We start from the raw sequence: 19,025 nt of genomic DNA, 5'->3' as shown, positions 1-19,025 counted from the left end.
TGCCATTGAAAAACAGGTTCTGCTCAACTACTTGATAGAAAAAAATATGAATACCTTAGAGTGTAAGTTTTACTTAATGAGATTAATATATTAAATGTTGAAGACCTTGTTTCATCACATTGCCATGTTGCTGATTGTATCCATTATTTTCTGTGGAATAACTTACGCTATATGAACATCACTTTTGGAAAGCGTGGTTTAATGCATGTGCGTTAAGTGTCATCCCAGATTAGCCTCTTAAGTAGGCAAAGGCTTATCAGGGACAACATTCTCCACTTTAGTGGTATTTTTTTGTTTAAAGGTAGGCTCTTCTTGGCAAAAATCTCAGTTCAGATGGAAAGTGTCATCCCTGATTAGCCTGTGCAGACTGTACAAACTAATGTGGGAAGGACACTTTACACACATTCCTTTAACCCAGTTTGTCTAGATTCAGGCTAATATTTATACACTGTTATCACTTGCGTATTCTGTGACAAGTGTTAATTCTTGTTCCCAGTTCTGGTTGCCAGATACATTCGGCTACTCAGGTCAGCTGCCGCAGATCATGAGGCATTGTGGGATTTCCCGCTTCTTGACACAGAAGATGAGCTGGAGTTTGGTCAACAAGTTCCCTGTGAGTTATTTCGATTATTTGAATGAGCCTTGTTGTGGGAAAACGGGGCTTAATTTGTGTGCGTAAAGCGTCGTCCCAAATTAGCCTTTGCACCATGCACAGGCTTATCAAGGACAACACTTTCTGCTTAAATTTCGGTTTTTAATAGAAAAACACTTTCTTGAAAGGAATAATACTAAATAAAGCAAATGTATGGTTACTAATAAGCCTGTGGGGACCAGGAATAATGGAGAACTTATGGGACACCATGAACAATATGTTAGTGAAATGTAATATAACTAGCGCTAGTGAAAAACAAGTGCTTTTGTGCTGTATTTAGGCCTCAGTCCTATGTTATTACCATTTTGTATGTATCACTTTATTGTGCATGTTTTCAAATAATATTGCTTCATAAAGGAAGCAAAACTGCGGGAGTGTCGCTGGTTGAGTTTTTCATGGTGCACACATTGTAATAAAATAATTAAGCTGTGTCATGCAAAAATGGGTCTTATGCAAAATGCGCCCAGCTTAGTTGATTATCAGCCTTCGCATTGCAGTCTGGGTAGGAGCTAACCCATCCATTAATGAGGCCACGAAACCTTGCCTGACTTAACAACGTACAAGGTTGCGCAAGCTGAGTATTGAGTCAGACTGTTGACCTAAGTATGTTCATCATAACAGGCCCAGCTCATGCAGTGCTTTTTCTGTATTGATACCTGCATGGGGTGCTATTTCAGCACCACACGTTCTGGTGGGAGGGGATCAGCAGAGATGCTGTGCTGGCCCACTTTCCCCCTGGTGACTCATATGAGATGAAGGGAAATGTGCAAGAGGTAGGTGGATGATGATGATGATTATGAGGAGGATTTTAGTGGGTGGGTGGGTGGTGGTGGTGATGGTGGTGGTGATGGCGGTGGTGACTACCTTGGCAACAGCAGTGATTTGCATAAAAAACTTTCAGATATGTTTTTTTTATTATATGAAGATGTTTTCAAATGATGATGTTATTGAGGATGTTGATTACAAATGTGAACTATTTTAGGTCAATGCAATTTTTTAGAGAATACAGATCTTTTATATTCCACATCCTTTTTGAGATGTAGATCAAAATGCAGACATATTTATTAGCCTGTGTTATTATGGACTTCTGTTCCTGAAATTTTCTTCACTTGCACGCATGGTTATGTTTATATTATTTATTGATTTAAGTATTATAACAATGATGTGAATGATTTTGTGTGTTCAACACCACCTTTACAAACTGTTATATTAATATGGCTAAGAACGATTTTTGGATTGCATTGATACAACATCATTGAAAGGAAGTGTTATGATAAATAATATTTTTGAACAAAATAAAAACTAGCTGTCACATAATATTTCAAAACAGTAAAAGTAATTACCGATATGTGTTTCTGGCTATCAGACCTAAAAGTTATGGCAATGTCAATGGTCTGTGAAGTCCTTTTCTTTCGGATTTTTTTTAATGTTATTTGATGCATATAAGTATAGGGGATATTTTAGAATGTCTGTCTGTCTGTCCTCCCATAAACACAAATATGTTCTATCTAATAATCCTTGAATTGTTAATGAATGACGTTAAAACTTATATGCATTATGTATGCATATCACTATGAAGTTATAATAGTAGTATGCCATTTTATGTAAATTTCTAAAGTTGTATACCTTTGCTTACTATGAATTGTGTCGACACGATTGTTGCAACTTGCTTCATATTTCAGTGTTGGAGGTATTCATCATAGCTGTGACAACCTGTAAATTTCCTTCTTTATGCCCAAAATCTGTCTTTAAAATTGAGTATTGCAATTTTAAAACCTACAAAATCTTAAAAATAAGTATTACAATTCTGAAACCTAAAAAAATATCAAAATTAACCACACTGAACATATTAAAAAACAGTTGACTTGAAAATACATTTTTTTAACTCAGTGGACATGTTTCAATAATGTTACTGGTCTTTTTCAAGGTTCTCAGGACAGCCAACAATTTCAAGGACAAGGGTCGGTCCAACAAGAGTGCCTTCCTTTTCGGTTTTGGTGATGGTGGAAATGGACCATCGTAAGTCTATTAGGATTTTGTTTGAACATTAAATAAACTTTGTTAATATCTAATATTTACCACAATCAATTTTATTTGATCAATTTTTAAGTCCTGACCAGTGGAAATAATATATTTATCACATTAACTATTTTAATGTTAAATTAACACTCAATTTGTTTTTGCAATCCTCTCATCCTTCTAATAAAATAAACTTGTATTATTTCAGCAATTATGTAGTAATATCTATGAAAGTGAAATATATGTTTGTGTTGTGATATCATACATAAGGATCCACAAAGGAACAAATGAATCTTGTTCTAGGAAAACTGGGCTTAATGCATGTGGGTAAAGTTACCAAGACTTAATGCATGTGGGTAAAGTGACCAAGACTTAATGCATGTGGGTAAAGTTACCAAGACTTAATGCATGTGGGTAAAGTTACCAAGACTTAATGCATGTGGGTAAAGTGACCAAGACTTAATGCATGTGGGTAAAGTTACCAAGACTTAATGCATGTGGGTAAAGTGACCAAGACTTAATGCATGTGGGTAAAGTGACCAAGACTTAATGCATGTGGGTAAAGTGACCAAGACTTAATGCATGTGGGTAAAGTTACCAAGGCTTAATGCATGTGGGTAAAGTTACCAAGATAAGCCTTTGAAGTCCACACAGGCTTATCAAGGATTAGAGTTTCCATCTGAACTGGCTTTGTTGTTTAAAAGAGACTTCCTTCAAACAAAAAATGCCATAGGAGTGGAAAGTGTTAGAAAATGCTAATCTAGTACAACATTTTACACCCATGCATTTAGCCCAGTTTTCACAGAACGATGCTCAATCATTAAACATTGTGTGTTTTCCATGTTCACAGTGAGGACATGTTGGAGAGGCTGGGCCGGATGCACAATGTAGATGGACTACCAAAGTAAGTGTGTGGGCCGACAATTGTGAACATTTGCGGTTTGCTCTTGGATAATTGGGCTTAATGCATGTGTGTTAAGTGTTGTCCCAGATAAGCCTGTGCAGCCCACAAAGTCTGATCAGGGACGACTCTTTCCGCCTAAAATTGATTTTTTGATTAGAAAAAATTGCTCAAAGCAGAAAGTAATGTCCCTGATCAGCATGTGCAGATTCACAGGCATGTGCGGACAGCACAGGCTAATCTGGGTCAATACTTATTGAGTTTTTTTAGTTCAATTTTCTCAGAATGCAGCTCAATTGTAACTTAAAACTTTGATACAATATTAAAAGTAAACATATAGAAATAGTAGCCAAATTGTTTCAAGTATTATAATTTGCCAATGTTTCTCAGAATATACTTGGTTTAAGAATGAAAACTGTTATATTTATTGGTCGGTAGTGGAAAAATATAAGAAAAGCTAAGAAATATGTTCTGTTTTAAGACATCCAGGTAGTATTCCCTTTGCAATTTTCATGAATTTCTGGGAAGAGACTATGTCGTAAATTTGCAGATTTCTGTGATTTTGATGCTTGTTGCATAGTCATACTAATGGTAATTTACCTTTGGTCAATTTACAAAATATTAGGCATCAAAACATAATTGTGATTATGATTCGTCTCAAAGGTTCACAGCAGTGGTAGTTTTGAAATTGGCAAATATATAGGGAAGCTTTTTGGAGATGTGGACACCATATGTCCTAGCACAGCCATGTGCTAATGACTTTATCAAAATATCACACAATACTTGGAAATATGGATGCCTTTTCATAAATGTTCACATCAGTTTAAGATAGAAAATATGGAATAAAGTAAGAAAACATTTTGAAGACGTTTACAGGATATTTCCCTGCACAAGCATGTGCCAATGACTATATCACATTATCACACAACTGAACCAGGTAACATGGATATGTTCCTCTTCTCATCTTACTGGTACAAGATCTTTCATCATCATCACTTGTCCATGCTGACTGATCTTATTTTCCGATCTGCCAAAGACCAAAAATTTGACATACACAATGTGTTGATTGGCTTTATCATTCTCCACAAAACATTACTGTGATCATGCTATTCCACACATGGTCAAAGAAGTATTTGATGAAACATTGGACATAAAACAGACACACATTTCAAGATATGAAGACCATATTGCCTAGAACAGGCATTTGCTAATGAATGCGTGACATTATAACAAAACTGTACCAGGAAACATAGATATATTCCTTTTGCCTTTTGTCTGTATTTTCCTTCAAGCTACAAAATACATACTGTTCACTTTGTGCGTTTCCTTTTAGCTACAATTCACATAGGTGTAGTCCTGTTTGTTGAAGTGTGTTCATTTAGTAATATTTTGCACCAAATATTATTGTGATCATGCTCTTTAAAAGATATTCACAGCTTTGTAAGATGGAAAATTTGGAATGAAATAGGACTGCATTTTTAAGGACACTTTCTCGTTCATCAAATATATCAATGTTCATGTTATTTACATCATGTTCACAATAGTGTTTGATGGAATGTGATAAATAAAGTAGAAAACATTTTTGATATATTTTAACACCATACTTCCCAGCATAAACATGTGGTTATGACGGTATTACATTATCACACAACTGTACCAGGAAACATGGGTACGTTTCTTTTGCCTTTTGTCTGTATTTTCCTTCGATGTACATTTAAAATTCTCTTCTGTTACTGTGATTTCATTGTAGCCGCAATACACATGGATATAGTTATGTTCAGTAATATTTGTCACCAAACATTACTGTGATCATGATTCTTCACGTATGTTCACAGAAGTGTTTGATGGCAAATTGGAAATGAAATTGCAAAACAATTTGAAGATTGCAAAACGTCTCAGTGCTCATGACTTTTTTGCATTTTCAAACAACTGTACTAAATGACTTAAATCACTTAAAACAATATTTTGTGTTGATCAATGTCATGTTTTTGTACCAACCATTACTGTGATAACGTTTTGTCACTCAAATATGTACAGCAGTGTCAGATAAATAAATCTAAGTATAATGCATTTTGAAGATGGGAATACCATATTTCCCAGCACAGGAATGTGCTTATGGCTGTAACTCATAATCACACAAAGGTACCAGGAAACATAGATATGTTCCTTTTAACTGTTGCCTGTCTTTTGTTTCAAGGTACAACACACAGTTTTCATTGTGATTGTTTCCTTTTAGCTACTGTTCACATAAATATAGTCATGTTGGTTGATGGTGTTGATTTAGTAATAAGTTTCACCAAACATCAATGTTATTATACTCTTTCAAAAATGTCCACAGCAGTGTTAGATGGAAAATTTGCAATAAAAAGGACTGCATTTTTTTGGACACCATCTGGTTCACCAAACATAACTATGGTCATGCTATTTCTAACATGTTCAAACTACTGTTTGATTAAAAACTACAAATAAAAACAAACACATTTTGTATATTTGAACACTATACTTCCCAGCACAAGCATGTGCTAATGACTGTTTCACATTATCACACAACTGTACCAGGAAACATGGATATGTTCCTTTTGCCTTTTGTCTGTATTTTCCTTTAAGCTATAATTCAAACAGTTTCTTTCTTTGTGTTTTCCTTGTAGTGACAGTTCACATAGATATAGTTATGCTCATTTATATTTTTCACAAAACATTACTGTGATCATGATTGTTCACGTATGTTCACAGCAGTGTTTGATGGAAAAATTGAAATAAGATTGCAAAATGTAATTTGAAGATTGCAAAACCTCTCTCTGCTTATGACTTTCACATTTTTACCTAACTGTACCAAGAAACTTTGAAATGTTCCCGCATTATAATAATAAACAAAGTTTAAATCATTTAAAAAAAGTTTGTGTTTATCTATGTTTTGTATTTTAAACATACATTGATGTGATGATGTTTTGTTACACAAATATTTACAGCAGTGTCAGATAAATAAATTAAATTGGAATGAATTTTGAAAAAGAGACCCCATATTTCCATGCACAGTTATGTGCTTATGGCTATACAACATAATCACACAACTGGACCAGGAAACATAGATAGATGTTTATTCCTTGGGACTATTGCCGGTATTCTTCTTCAAGCTACAACACGCATATTTGTAATTGTCTGTGTTTCCTTTTATCTTCACTTCACATGTGCATAGTCATGTTTGTTGACGTTTGTTGATTTTGTTATATTTTTCACCAAACAGTACTGTGATCATTATTATTTTACGTCTGCTTACAGCAGTGTTTGATGGTAAATAATTAAACAAATTATAAAGCATTTTTGAATATTTGAACATCATATTTCCCAGCACAGGCATGTGCCATTGACTGGTTATCATTATCACACAACTGTACCAGGAAGCATTGATTTGTTCCTTTTGCCTTTTTTCTGTATTATCCTTGAGCTTTAACTCAAATTATTGTCCTTCTCTGTGTTTTCCTTGAAGTTCAAGTTCACACAGATATGATTATCTTCATTATGTTTTTCACTTTGATAATGTTTTGTCACACAAATATTCACAGCAGTGTACAATGAATCAATCAAATTATACAGCATTTTGAAGATGCGAACACCATATTTCCCAGCACAGACATGTGCTTATGGCTATAACACATAATCACACACCTGTACCAGGAAACATAGATATGTTCCTTTGGACAATTGCCTGTGTTTTCGATCATGCCACAGCACACATATTTGCATTGCTGGTGTTTCCTTTCAGCTTTAGTTTACATTGATATAGTCATGTTTGTCTAAGTGTGTTGATTCAGAAATATTTTTAACCAAACATCACTGTGATCATACTCTTTCAAAAATGTTCACAGAAGTGTAAGATGGAAAATTTGAAATGATCAATCCATGTTTACACTAGTTTTTGATGGAAAATGATAAATAAGTAAGAAACAATTTTCAAATATGTGAACACGATACTTCCCAGCACAGGCATGTGCTAATGACTGTTTCACATTATCACACAACTGTACCAGGAAACATGGATATGTTCCTTTGGACTATAGCCTGTGTTTTCCTTCAAGTCACAGCACACATATTTGCATAGCCAGTGTTTCCTTTTAGCTTTAGTTCACATTGATATAGTCATGTTTGTCTAAGTCTGTTGATTCAGAAATATTTTTCACCAAACATCACTGTGATCATGCTCTTTCAAAAATGTTCACAGCAGTGTTAGATGGAAAATTGGAAATGATCAAACCATGTTTACACTAGTTTTTGATGGAAAATAATAAATAAATTAGAAACTATTTTTGAATATTTGAGCACTATACTTCCCAGCACAGGCATGTGCTAATGACAGTTTCACATTATCACACAACTGTACCAGGAAACATGGATATGTTCCTTTTGCCTTTTGTCTGTATTTTCCTTTAAGCTATAATTGAAACAGGTTTTTTTCTTTGTATTTTCCTTGTAGTGACAGTTCACATAGATATAGTTATGCTCATTTATATTTTTCACCAAACATTACTGTGATCATGATTGTTCACGTATGTTCACAGCAGTGTTTGATGGAAAATTTGACATTAAATTGCAAAATGTAATTTGAAGATTGCAAAACCTCTCTCTGCTTATGACTTTCGCATTTTCACATCACTGTACCAAGAAACTTTGAAATGTTCTTGCATTATAATAATAAACAAAGCTTAAATCACTTAAAAGTGTTTGTGTTGATCTATGTTTTGTATTCTAACCAAACATTAATGTGATGATGTTTTGTTACGCAAATGTTTACAGCAGTGTCAGATAAATAAATCAAATTAGAATTAATTTTGAAGAAGTGAACCCCATATTTCCCAGCACAGTCATGTGCTTATGGCTATACCACATAATCACAAAACTGGACCAGGAAACATTGATATATTTCTTGGGACTATTGTCTGTATTCTTCTTCAAGCTACAACACACTTATTTGTAATTGTGTGCGTTCCCTTTTAGCTTTGCTTCACAAATGTATAGTCATGTTGGTTGAAGTTTGTTGATTTAATTATATTTTTCACCAAACAATACTGAGATTATTATTATTTTACCCATTCTTGCAGCAGTGTTTGATGGTAAATAATTAAATAAATTATAAAGCATTTTTGAATATTTGAACATCATACTTCCCAGCACAGGCATGTGCTACCCTTCTCAAAATAAAATACACTTTTTAACAAAATACGCTTTAAAAAGTGTATTTTTTCTGCTTTTTTACCGAAAAGTGTATTTTTTCTGCATTTTTTTCATAATTAAGTGCACTAAAGTGCATTTTTTCTGTATTTTCATTATCTTTAAGTGTATTTTACTGTACTTTAAGTGTATCTTCTGTAGACAAAGTGCATCTTTTTATGCAATAAGTGCATTTTTTCAATGAAGTGCATTTTTTGTGCATATTAGTGTATCTTCTGATTTGCCAAAAAAATATTCTTTCTGTACAAGTGTAGTTTTAGTGCATCTTCATAAAAAAGAGCAACACTATAGCAAATAACTGAAGTTAAAGGACAGAGATATAGTGTTTAATAGGAGAATTGTACTGAATTCTTTTTTATCTTCACATAATGTTTATGGTATTATTATTACAATTTGTCTGCTCATAAAATATGTGAATCAGTAGAGCAGCTTTTAAAGGGAAAAGTACAACTAAATCAGGTTGTGGGTAAATAATTAAAAATATTGAAAGTGTCAAAAAAAATATGTGGGCTTGCCAGAATCAATTATATCTTCACAACATAAAAAACAAGTATTTGAACTTTCTTACACTGATATTTAACCCCAATTCAATTAATGTCTAACCACATTGACTATTAACATACATTTTAAAAGACAATTTAAATAATATTTATAATATTATATTTATTTCCTAACACCATTCAGTATGTTATATTGAAATATTCACAATTAAATATAATATGCTAAGTGTGCTGTGTATTATTCAATAAATATCAGATAAGATCAGGATCAGATAAGAGATAAATTAGCATCATAAACACTAATCCCTATCAGTGCTCCATCTAGCCAAAACAAAGGGGTGTTTATAGAATTTTGATTGGTTCTGGGACCATCTATTTGAAAACAAACCACTTTTGATTGGTTGGAGCACAGCAAGTTATTTGGAGAACAGGAAGTTTTTTTGTAAACAATTTGGTTTCAGCAACTTAAATTGAGCTAAATTTTTAGGTATAATTCAGCAACATTAATTCTAGTGTCAAATGTCTTGAAATTCTTTCAGCACATGAACTATTGTGTGATGCAAAAACAATGTGTGTTTACTACAATGTGTAAATCAACAATAAGTTTGTTGCAAAGAAGATTCAAAGTGGGTGGTTAAAGTGAATGCTGAAGAACAGCTGTAACAGGTTTGTATTTTCATTTCTGCATCTCTTTTTAATTAAATTAATTATGATCATTATCATATTTATGTATTGTCACTGGGAAATGTAACCTGGATGAGTAAATGTAATGCAATTTTAAGGAAAAAAACACCATTTGAATTATTATGGCTGTATTTTATGGTTATTGTCATCTTAAAATTTATTTATACCTATTTCTTGTCATTAATGAACAGATTTCTTTCCCCCATATTTAATCAGAACTTAAATATTTTATATTTGAAGGTTAAACCCCAAGGTGAAATTTACATTGATCGGAAGATCCATTGGACAGAATGTGCATCATCGCCTGCCAAAAAAGGGAGCAAAAAGGGGACTACCTGATGTATGGACATGTATACCAGGCCAACTTGAGGGGAACAGGAGTGGGAAACCGTGCCCTGTAGCTTGTCCTTGACTAAGAAAAGATGGATTTGTTGAGAGGTAAAACTATATAATAAAGATTATTGCAATTCAAAGACGTCACACTTCTGACCAGTCCACACAGCCAAAGGAGACCACATATATTAGTACATTTATTAACAGTATTTTCTATCAAACGTAATTTCTTTAAATTATTTATGAAAAGCGTTAAGTCACATGTGATCACGAGATTAAAATTGCAAAAATAAACAAACAAAAACAACAAGCCAACAAACATGTTTTGATTTAAATTTATGATATTTATAGCAACTGTTGAACAAGATTACCATAACAGCAATATGTAACACTTATAAAATATCTTTCAGGACCTGATCTCAAATGAGATCATGCACGAGAAGCGCCTCGCAGACCATGACAGTAGTATTCAGACCTGATCAGCTGGTGAAGTGCTCTATAAAGGGTTGTTTATGAATGCATTCTTTGTAAGGAACAGTGTATAACAACAAATATAGTGACAGGGGCTAAGCTGCTAAATATTGTCAGAATGTATGCAGTGATTTTCTTTGGAAATTTAAAACAACCTGTATGTACTGGCTCTCAGAAGGGCATGTTTTAGCGCAATAATGAACAAAAAAAGGAAGATCTTAAAAATAAGGTATAGATTTATATAAATTTCATGAATACTGTTCATTTATCATATATTAGGATCCAGAATATGATTGAATTGAATGTGATGCTTTTATCCATATTAAAAAGGGATTTGGAATTAATGTAATATATAAAAATCTAGTAAATGATAGGGAAAACATTTCAGCTTAAGGAGGGGAAATCTTTAATATTTTTGAAGCGGAAACCACCTGTATTTGGCTGTTAATCAGTTACCGATAATCAGAGGGGAGAAAAATCACTGGTATTAGCTTGATATTTTCAATTGTTAATTCCAGATAGGCAATAGCCCGTTTGAATCCTCTCTTTTATGTAGATATGTAACATTTGTTTTTGTTTTTTAAGGTTTAACATTCTAATAAAAGTGTGTATTTATCTATTGAATTGTACTTTTTGTTTTTTATGTATGTGTTTACACTAACCTTTCATTTAAAGAATGAATGCTGACTTCAAAATGCTGGGATTTTGTTAATTTGGTTAATTTTTAAGCATATTAATTTGAAGTGATGAAAAGTACACTTGAGCGTATAATGCGCTTAAAAAATTCACTTCCAACACTTCAAAAAGTGAATCATTTGTATGACTGAAAATGCACTCGAGTGTATAAATGCGCTTAAAAATTCACTTTTAATATTGTAAGGTGTATTATTTGTATGACCGGGAATGCACTCAAGTGTATTAATGCGCTTAAAAAAATTTACTTTCAATTTTGTAAGGTGTATTATTTGTATCAGTGGAAATGCACTCAAGTGTATTAATGCGCTTACAAAAATTCACTTTGAATACTCAATGAAGTGTATTATTTGTATGACTGGAAATGCACTCAAGTGTATTAATGCGCTTAAATAATTTGCTTTTAATTCTGTAATGTGTATTATTTGAATGACTGGAAATGCACTCAAGTGTATTAATGCGCTTTAAAAAATTTACTTTGACCATGAAGTGTATTATTTGTATGTCTTAAAATACACTCAAGTGTATAAATGCACTTAAAAATAAACTTAAGCGCACTTATTATCATAATAAACGCACTTAAGTGTATTATTTCGTGGAAAAAAAATACACTTAAATGTATAAACACACTAGTAAAAAGTGTTTTTTTTAACAGATTAAAATGCACTTGTTAAGCAAAAAATACGGTGCCAATAACATGCGCATTAAATGCGCATTTAATGTGCATTTAATGCGCATTAAATGCGCATTTAGTGCACTTTTTCGAGAAGGGTAATGACTGGTTATCATTATCACACAACTGTACCAGGAAGCATTGATTTGTTCCTTTTGCCTTTTTTCTGTATTATCCTTAAGAAATAATATTTTTTTATCATGGTTTGTTGTCGAATAACCCACAGTAAGGAGTATAGATGCGTAGGAATTAAATCACGAGTGCGAAGCACGAGTGATTTGATAACACGCATCTATACAACTTACTGTGGGTTATTCGACAACTAACCATCATAGAAAAATATTATTTCGATTCTAACACGATTCTAATTGATTTGGTTCAAGTTTAAGGACGTGAACTATATTTTTCAATACTCCGCCCTTCTTAGTACAAAGTTCACTATTTAGTGACGTCATTGAATTGTACAAACATATGACGTCGTTTTCATTTACAAATATTTTGCAAATGACCTCACTTTCATTGAAAACAACAATCGTCGAAACTTAATGACGTCACGTTTATTGATGCTACTGAAAAGCTGACATGCTATAAATGTTTTCTGAATTACGTTTCCTAACAAATAACATTCTTTGTAGGCGTGGTTATGCCAATAATCACCAAATATACAATTAGTTGTTTCATTACACTTATATACATGCTACATTTATTACATTTCTTTTTGAGCGGGTTTTAGCACGTGCATTTTACTGCAATATTTTCTTTATTTATTCGGAACTATTTTCGCAACATTAAGCTCCGCCCATAAGTTATTGCAGAATAACCCACGCTTGATTTCCTTCTTTGTCTATAGAAAACAAGTCACGTGCCGTGTTAGAATTGAACTTTAACTCAAATTATTGTCCTTCACTGTGTTTTCCTTCAAGTTCAAGCTCACACAGATATGATTATCTTCATTATGTTTTTCACTTTGATAATTTTGTGTCACACAAATATTCACAGCAGTGTACAATGAATCAATCAAATTATACAGCATTTTGAAGATGCGAACACCATATTTCCCAGCACAGACATGTGCTTATGGCTATAACACATAATCACACACCTGTACCAGGAAACATAGATATTTTCCTACGGACTATTGCCTGTGTTTTCGATCATGCCACAGCACACATATTTGCATTGCCAGTGTTTCCTTTCAGCTTTAGTTTACATTGATATAGTCATGTTTGTCTAAGTGTGTTGATTCAGAAATATTTTTAACCAAACATCACTGTAATCATACTCTTTCAAAAATGTTCACAGAAGTGTAAGATGGAAAATTTGAAATGATCAATCCATGTTTACACTAGTTTTTGATGGAAAATAATAAATAAGTAAGAAACAATTTTCAAATATGTGAACATGATACTTCCCAGCACAGGCATGTGCTAATGACTGTTTCACATTATCACACAACTGTACCAGGAAACATGGATATGTTCCTTTGGACTATTGCCTGTGTTTTCCTTCAAGCCACAGCACACATATTTGCATAGCCAGTGTTTCCTTTTAGCTTTAGTTCACATAGGTATAGTCATGTTTGTCTAAGTGTGTTGATTCAGAAATATTTTTCACCAAACATCACTGTGATCATGCTCTTTCAAAAATGTTCACAGCAGTGTTAGATGGAAAATTGGAAATTATCAAACCATGTTTACACTAGTTTTTGATGGAAAATAATAAATAAATTAGAAACTATTTTTGAATATTTGAGCACAATACTTCCCAGCACAGGCATGTGCTAATGACAGTTTCACATTATCACACAACTGTACCAGGAAACATGGATATGTTCCTTTTGCCTTTTGTCTGTATTTTCCTTTAAGCTATAATTGAAACAGGTTTTTTTCTTTGAATTTTTCTTGTAGTGACAGTTCACATAGATATAGTTATGCTCATTTATATTTTTCACCAAACATTACTGTGATCATGATTGTTCACGTATGTTCACAGCAGTGTTTGATGGAAAATTTGACATTAAATTGCAAAATGTAATTTGAAGATTGCAAAACCTCTCTCTGCTTATGACTTTCGCATTTTCACCTCACTGTACCAAGAAACTTTGAAATGTTCTTGCATTATAATAATAAACAAAGCTTAAATCACTTAAAAGTGTTTGTGTTGATCTATGTTTTGTATTTAACCAAACATTAATGTGATGATGTTTTGTTACACAAATGTTTACCACAGTGTCAGATAAATAAATCAAATTAGAATTAATTTTGAAGAAGTGAACCCCATATTTCCCAGCACAGTCATGTGCTTATGGCTATACCACATAATCACACAACTGGACCAGGAAACATTGATATATTTCTTGGGACTATTGTCTGTATTCTTCTTCAAGCTACAACACACTTATTTGTAATTGTGTGCGTTCCCTTTTATCTTCACTTCACATACGCATAGTCATGTTTGTTGACGTTTGTTGATTTCGTTATATTTTTCACCAAACAATACTGTGATCATTATTCTTTTACCCATGCTTGCAGCAGTGTTTGATGGTTAATAATTAAACAAATTATAAAGCATTTTTGAATATTTGAACATCATACTTCCCAGCACAGGCATGTGCTAATGACTGGTTATCATTATCACACAACTGTACCAGGAAGCATTGATTTGTTCCTTTTGCCTTTTTTCTGTATTATCCTTGAGCTTTAACTCAAATTATTGTCCTTCTCTGTGTTTTTCTTCAAGTTCAAGTTCACACAGATATGATTATCTTCATTATGTTTTTCACTTTGATAATGTTTTGTCACACAAATATTCACAGCAGTGTACAATGAATCAATCAAGTTATACAGCATTTTGAAGATGTGAACTCCATATTTCCCAGCACAGACATGTGCTTATGGCTATAACACATAATCACACACCTGTACCAGGAAACATAGATATGTTCCTTTGGACTATTGCCTGTGTTTTCCTTCATGCCACAGCACACATATTTGCATTGCCAGTGTTTCCTTTCAGCTTTAATTTACAATGATATTGTCATGTTTGTCTAAGTGTGTTGATTCAGAAATATTTTTCACCAAACATCACTGTGATCATAATCTTTCAAAATGTTCACAGCAGTGTTAGATGGAAAATTTGAAATGATCAATCCATGTTTACACTAGTTTTTGATGGAAAATAATAAATAAGTTAGAAACAATTTTCAAATATGTGAACACTATACTTCCCAGCACAGGCATGTGCTAATGACTGTTTCACATTATCACACAACTGTACCAGGAAACATGGATATGTTCCTTTTGCCTTTTGTCTGTATTTTCCTTTAAGCTATAATTCAAACGTGTTTTTTTCTTTGTGTTTTTCTTGTTGTGACCGTTGACATAGATATAGCTATGTTCATCTATATTTTTCACCAAACATTACTGTGATCATGATTGTTCACATATGTGACCAGGAAACATAGATATATTCCTTGAGACTATTGTCTGTATTCTTCTTCAAGCTACAACACACTTATTTGGAATTGTTTGGGTTTCCTTTTATCTTCACTTCACATACGCATAGTCATGTTGGTTGAAGTTTGTTGATTTTGGTATATTTTTTACCAAACAATACTGTGATCATTATTCTTTTACCGATTGTTGCAGCAGTGTTTGATGGAAAATAATTAAACAAATTATAAAGCATTTTTTAATATTTTAACATCATACTTCCCAGCACAGGCATGTGCTAATGACTGGTTATCATTATCACACAACTGTACCAGGAAGCATTGATTTGTTCCTTTTGCCTTTTTTCTGTATTATCCTTGAGCTTTAACTCAAATTATTGTCCTTCTCTCTGTTTTCCTTCAAGTTCAAGTTCACACAGATATGATTATCTTCATTATGTGTTTCACTTTGATAATTTTGTGTCACACAAATATTCACAGCAGTGTACAATGAATCAATCAAATTATACAGCATTTTGAAGATGCGAACACCATATTTCCCAGCACAGACATGTGCTTATGGCTATAACACATAATCACACACCTGTACCAGGAAACATAGATATGTTCCTTTGGACTATTGCCTGTGTTTTCCTTCATGCCACAGCACACATATTTGCATTGCTGGTGTTTCCTTTCAGCTTTAGTTTACATTGATATAGTCATGTTTGTCTAAGTGTGTTGATTCAGAAATATTGTTCACCAAACATCACTGTGATCATACTCTTTCAAAAATGTTCACAGAAGTGTTTGATGGAAAATTTGAAATGATCAATCCATGTTTTCACTTATTTTTGATGGAAAATAATAAATTAGTAAGAAACCATTTTCAAATATTTGAACACTATACTTCCCAGCACAGGCATGTGCTAATGACTGTTTTACATTATCACACAACTGTACCAGGAAACATGGATATGTTCCTTTTGCCTTTTGTCTGTATTTTCCTTTAAGCTATAATTCAAACATGTTTTTTCGGCGTAAGCTGAATAAGCCAGCTTTTCACCCTGACTTGACCTTTGTAAGTGTCCAATAATACTCAAATAAAATTTCCCGCGGCTAGGTACGAATGAATACACTTCATTTATTCCATTGGCTGATTTGAGTATAACACCAGAACATTGGAAACATATCCGCGTCTTTGTAACACTGTTTTACTGCATGAAACAATTTTATCTCTAATGAAAAGGCCCAATAGATAGAACAGTTTTACAATCAATTTTCGACATAAATACAGTTTGTGCGTTCACCTTTTATTTTCAGAGAATTACCAGCGCAAAAGCGTTTAACTAAAGGCTATGTTGTCATATTTAGTACTTACTTGCATTGCATTTCAACCCGCGAGGTTTCGGGTCAATACGCGGTCATTTTGTGAAAGTCAGAGTTTATATACAGTTCATCACCGGAGTTCGCAAAAGGGGTTGCGATCATTGTGTCTTACTGACAATAACGTAGTGACTGTAATGCATTGCATTCCAATCCGCAAGGTATCAAGGTCAGTTTGCGGTCAGTTGCAGAAATCTTTATATAAACGCCGTCTCGTAAACTTTGTGCACTTGAAGTCTGTTTTGATCAGAAAGATACTAAATAAAGATATTCGGCGATATTATTGTGGTATGTCAATCATCGATTTTTAATATGGTTTCAAAATTTGCATGATAAGGACCAATTTTGATAAAATTAATTAGAAATATTTATCCATTTAGACCAGTTTATTAAGCATGACCACAATAATTCGCTATACTATAATTATGCAATTAAATAAGATTCGAGTATTGCCGGCTGACCTATATGCACTCGTTTATTTTCATGTTTCTTGTGTTTTTCTATTCTGTAAATATAGATATCTGAGTAATAATATCACATAAAGCAAAATAAGCCACGAAATCGAGCGCAACACCCCGTAATTGATTTGCTTATGATGTAGCTAACAACTGCGCAGAAAAAAGGCATCCGCTACTTTTTATCTCATAGAGATAACTTTTGATCGTTCATAAACATCGACCACAATCAACGCCGTATATCTTTTTAAAAAGATATTTCTTGTTTCTTTGTGTTTTCCTTGTAGGGACAGTTCACATAGATATAGTTATGTTCATTTATATTTTTCACCAAACATTACTGTGATCATGATTGTTCACGTATGTTCACAGCAGTGTTTGATGGAAAATTTGACATTAAATTGCAAAATGTAATTTGAAGATTGCAAAACCTCTCTCTGCTTATGCCTTTCGCATTTTCACCTCACTGTACCAAGAAACTTTGAAATGTTCTTGCATTATAATAATAAACAAAGCTTAAATCACTTAAAAGTGTTTGTGTTAATCTATGTTTTGTATTTTAACCAAACATTAATGTGATGATGTTTTGTTACACAAATGTTTACCACAGTGTCAGATAAATAAATCAAATTAGAATTAATTTTGAAGAAGTGAACCCCATATTTCCCAGCACAGTCATGTGCTTATGGCTATACCACATAATCACAAAACTGGACCAGGAAACATTGATATATTTCTTGGGACTATTGTCTGTATTCTTCTTCAAGCTACAACACACTTATTTGTAATTGTGTGCGTTCCCTTTTATCTTCACTTCACATACGCATAGTCATGTTTGTTGACGTTTGTTGATTTCGTTTTATTTTTCACCAAACAATACTGTGATCATTATTCATTTACCCATGCTTGCAGCAGTGTTTGATGGTAAATAATTAAACAAATTATAAAGCATTTTTGAATATTTGAACATCATACTTCCCAGCACAGGCATGTGCTTATGACTGTTTCACATTATCACACAACTTTACCAGAAAACATTGATTTGTTCCTTTGCCTTTTTTTTCTGTATTATCCTTGAGCTTTTACTCAAATTATTGTACTTCTCTGTGTTTTTCTTCAAGTTCAAGTTCACACAGATATGATTATCTTCATTATGTTTTTCACTTTGATAATGTTTTGTCACACAAATATTCACAGCAGTGTACAATGAATCAATCAAGTTATACAGCATTTTGAAGATGCGAACACCATATTTCCCAGCACAGACATGTGCTTATGGCTATAACACATAATCACACACCTGTACCAGGAAACATAGATATGTTCCTTTGGACTATTGCCTGTGTTTTCCTTCATGCCACAGCACACATATTTGCACTGCCAGTGTTTCCTTTCAGCTTAAGTTTACATTGATATAGTCATGTTTGTCTAAGTGTGTCGATTCAGAAATATTTTTCACCAAACATCACTGTGATCATAATCTTTCAAAATGTTCCCAGCAGTGTTAGATGGAACATTTGAAATGATCAATCCATGTTTACACTAGTTTTTGATGGAAAATAATAAATAAGTAAGAAACAATTTTCAAATATGTGAACACTA

The 19,025-nt window shown here is 33.0% G+C and overlaps 1 protein-coding gene and 1 long non-coding RNA gene across 5 annotated transcripts in view; both read left to right on the top strand.

Moving 5' to 3' along the window:
- Nucleotides 1-19,025, top strand: part of LOC127850232 (alpha-mannosidase 2C1-like) — an 85,422-nt gene that overhangs the window by 27,404 nt on the left and 38,993 nt on the right. For all 4 annotated transcript variants that reach the window (XM_052383100.1, XM_052383099.1, XM_052383102.1 and 1 more), the window contains exons 14-17: nt 497-613; nt 1,330-1,425; nt 2,580-2,671; nt 3,522-3,575. In XM_052383100.1, coding sequence (XP_052239060.1) covers nt 497-613; nt 1,330-1,425; nt 2,580-2,671; nt 3,522-3,575 — 359 coding nt within the window. The remainder of the gene's footprint in view (nt 1-496; nt 614-1,329; nt 1,426-2,579; nt 2,672-3,521; nt 3,576-19,025) is intronic.
- On the top strand, nt 9,583-11,573 carry LOC127850235 (uncharacterized). Its single transcript, XR_008035146.1, has 3 exons — nt 9,583-9,964; nt 10,223-10,420; nt 10,726-11,573. It is a non-coding gene; the product is annotated as an uncharacterized LOC127850235 (long non-coding RNA).

This window comes from Dreissena polymorpha, chromosome 11, assembly GCF_020536995.1.
Source record: "Dreissena polymorpha isolate Duluth1 chromosome 11, UMN_Dpol_1.0, whole genome shotgun sequence".
NCBI classification, from domain to species: domain Eukaryota; kingdom Metazoa; phylum Mollusca; class Bivalvia; order Myida; family Dreissenidae; genus Dreissena; species Dreissena polymorpha.
The sequence above is the reverse complement of the archived record's forward strand: the minus strand, read 5'-3'. Positions and strand labels throughout refer to the sequence as shown.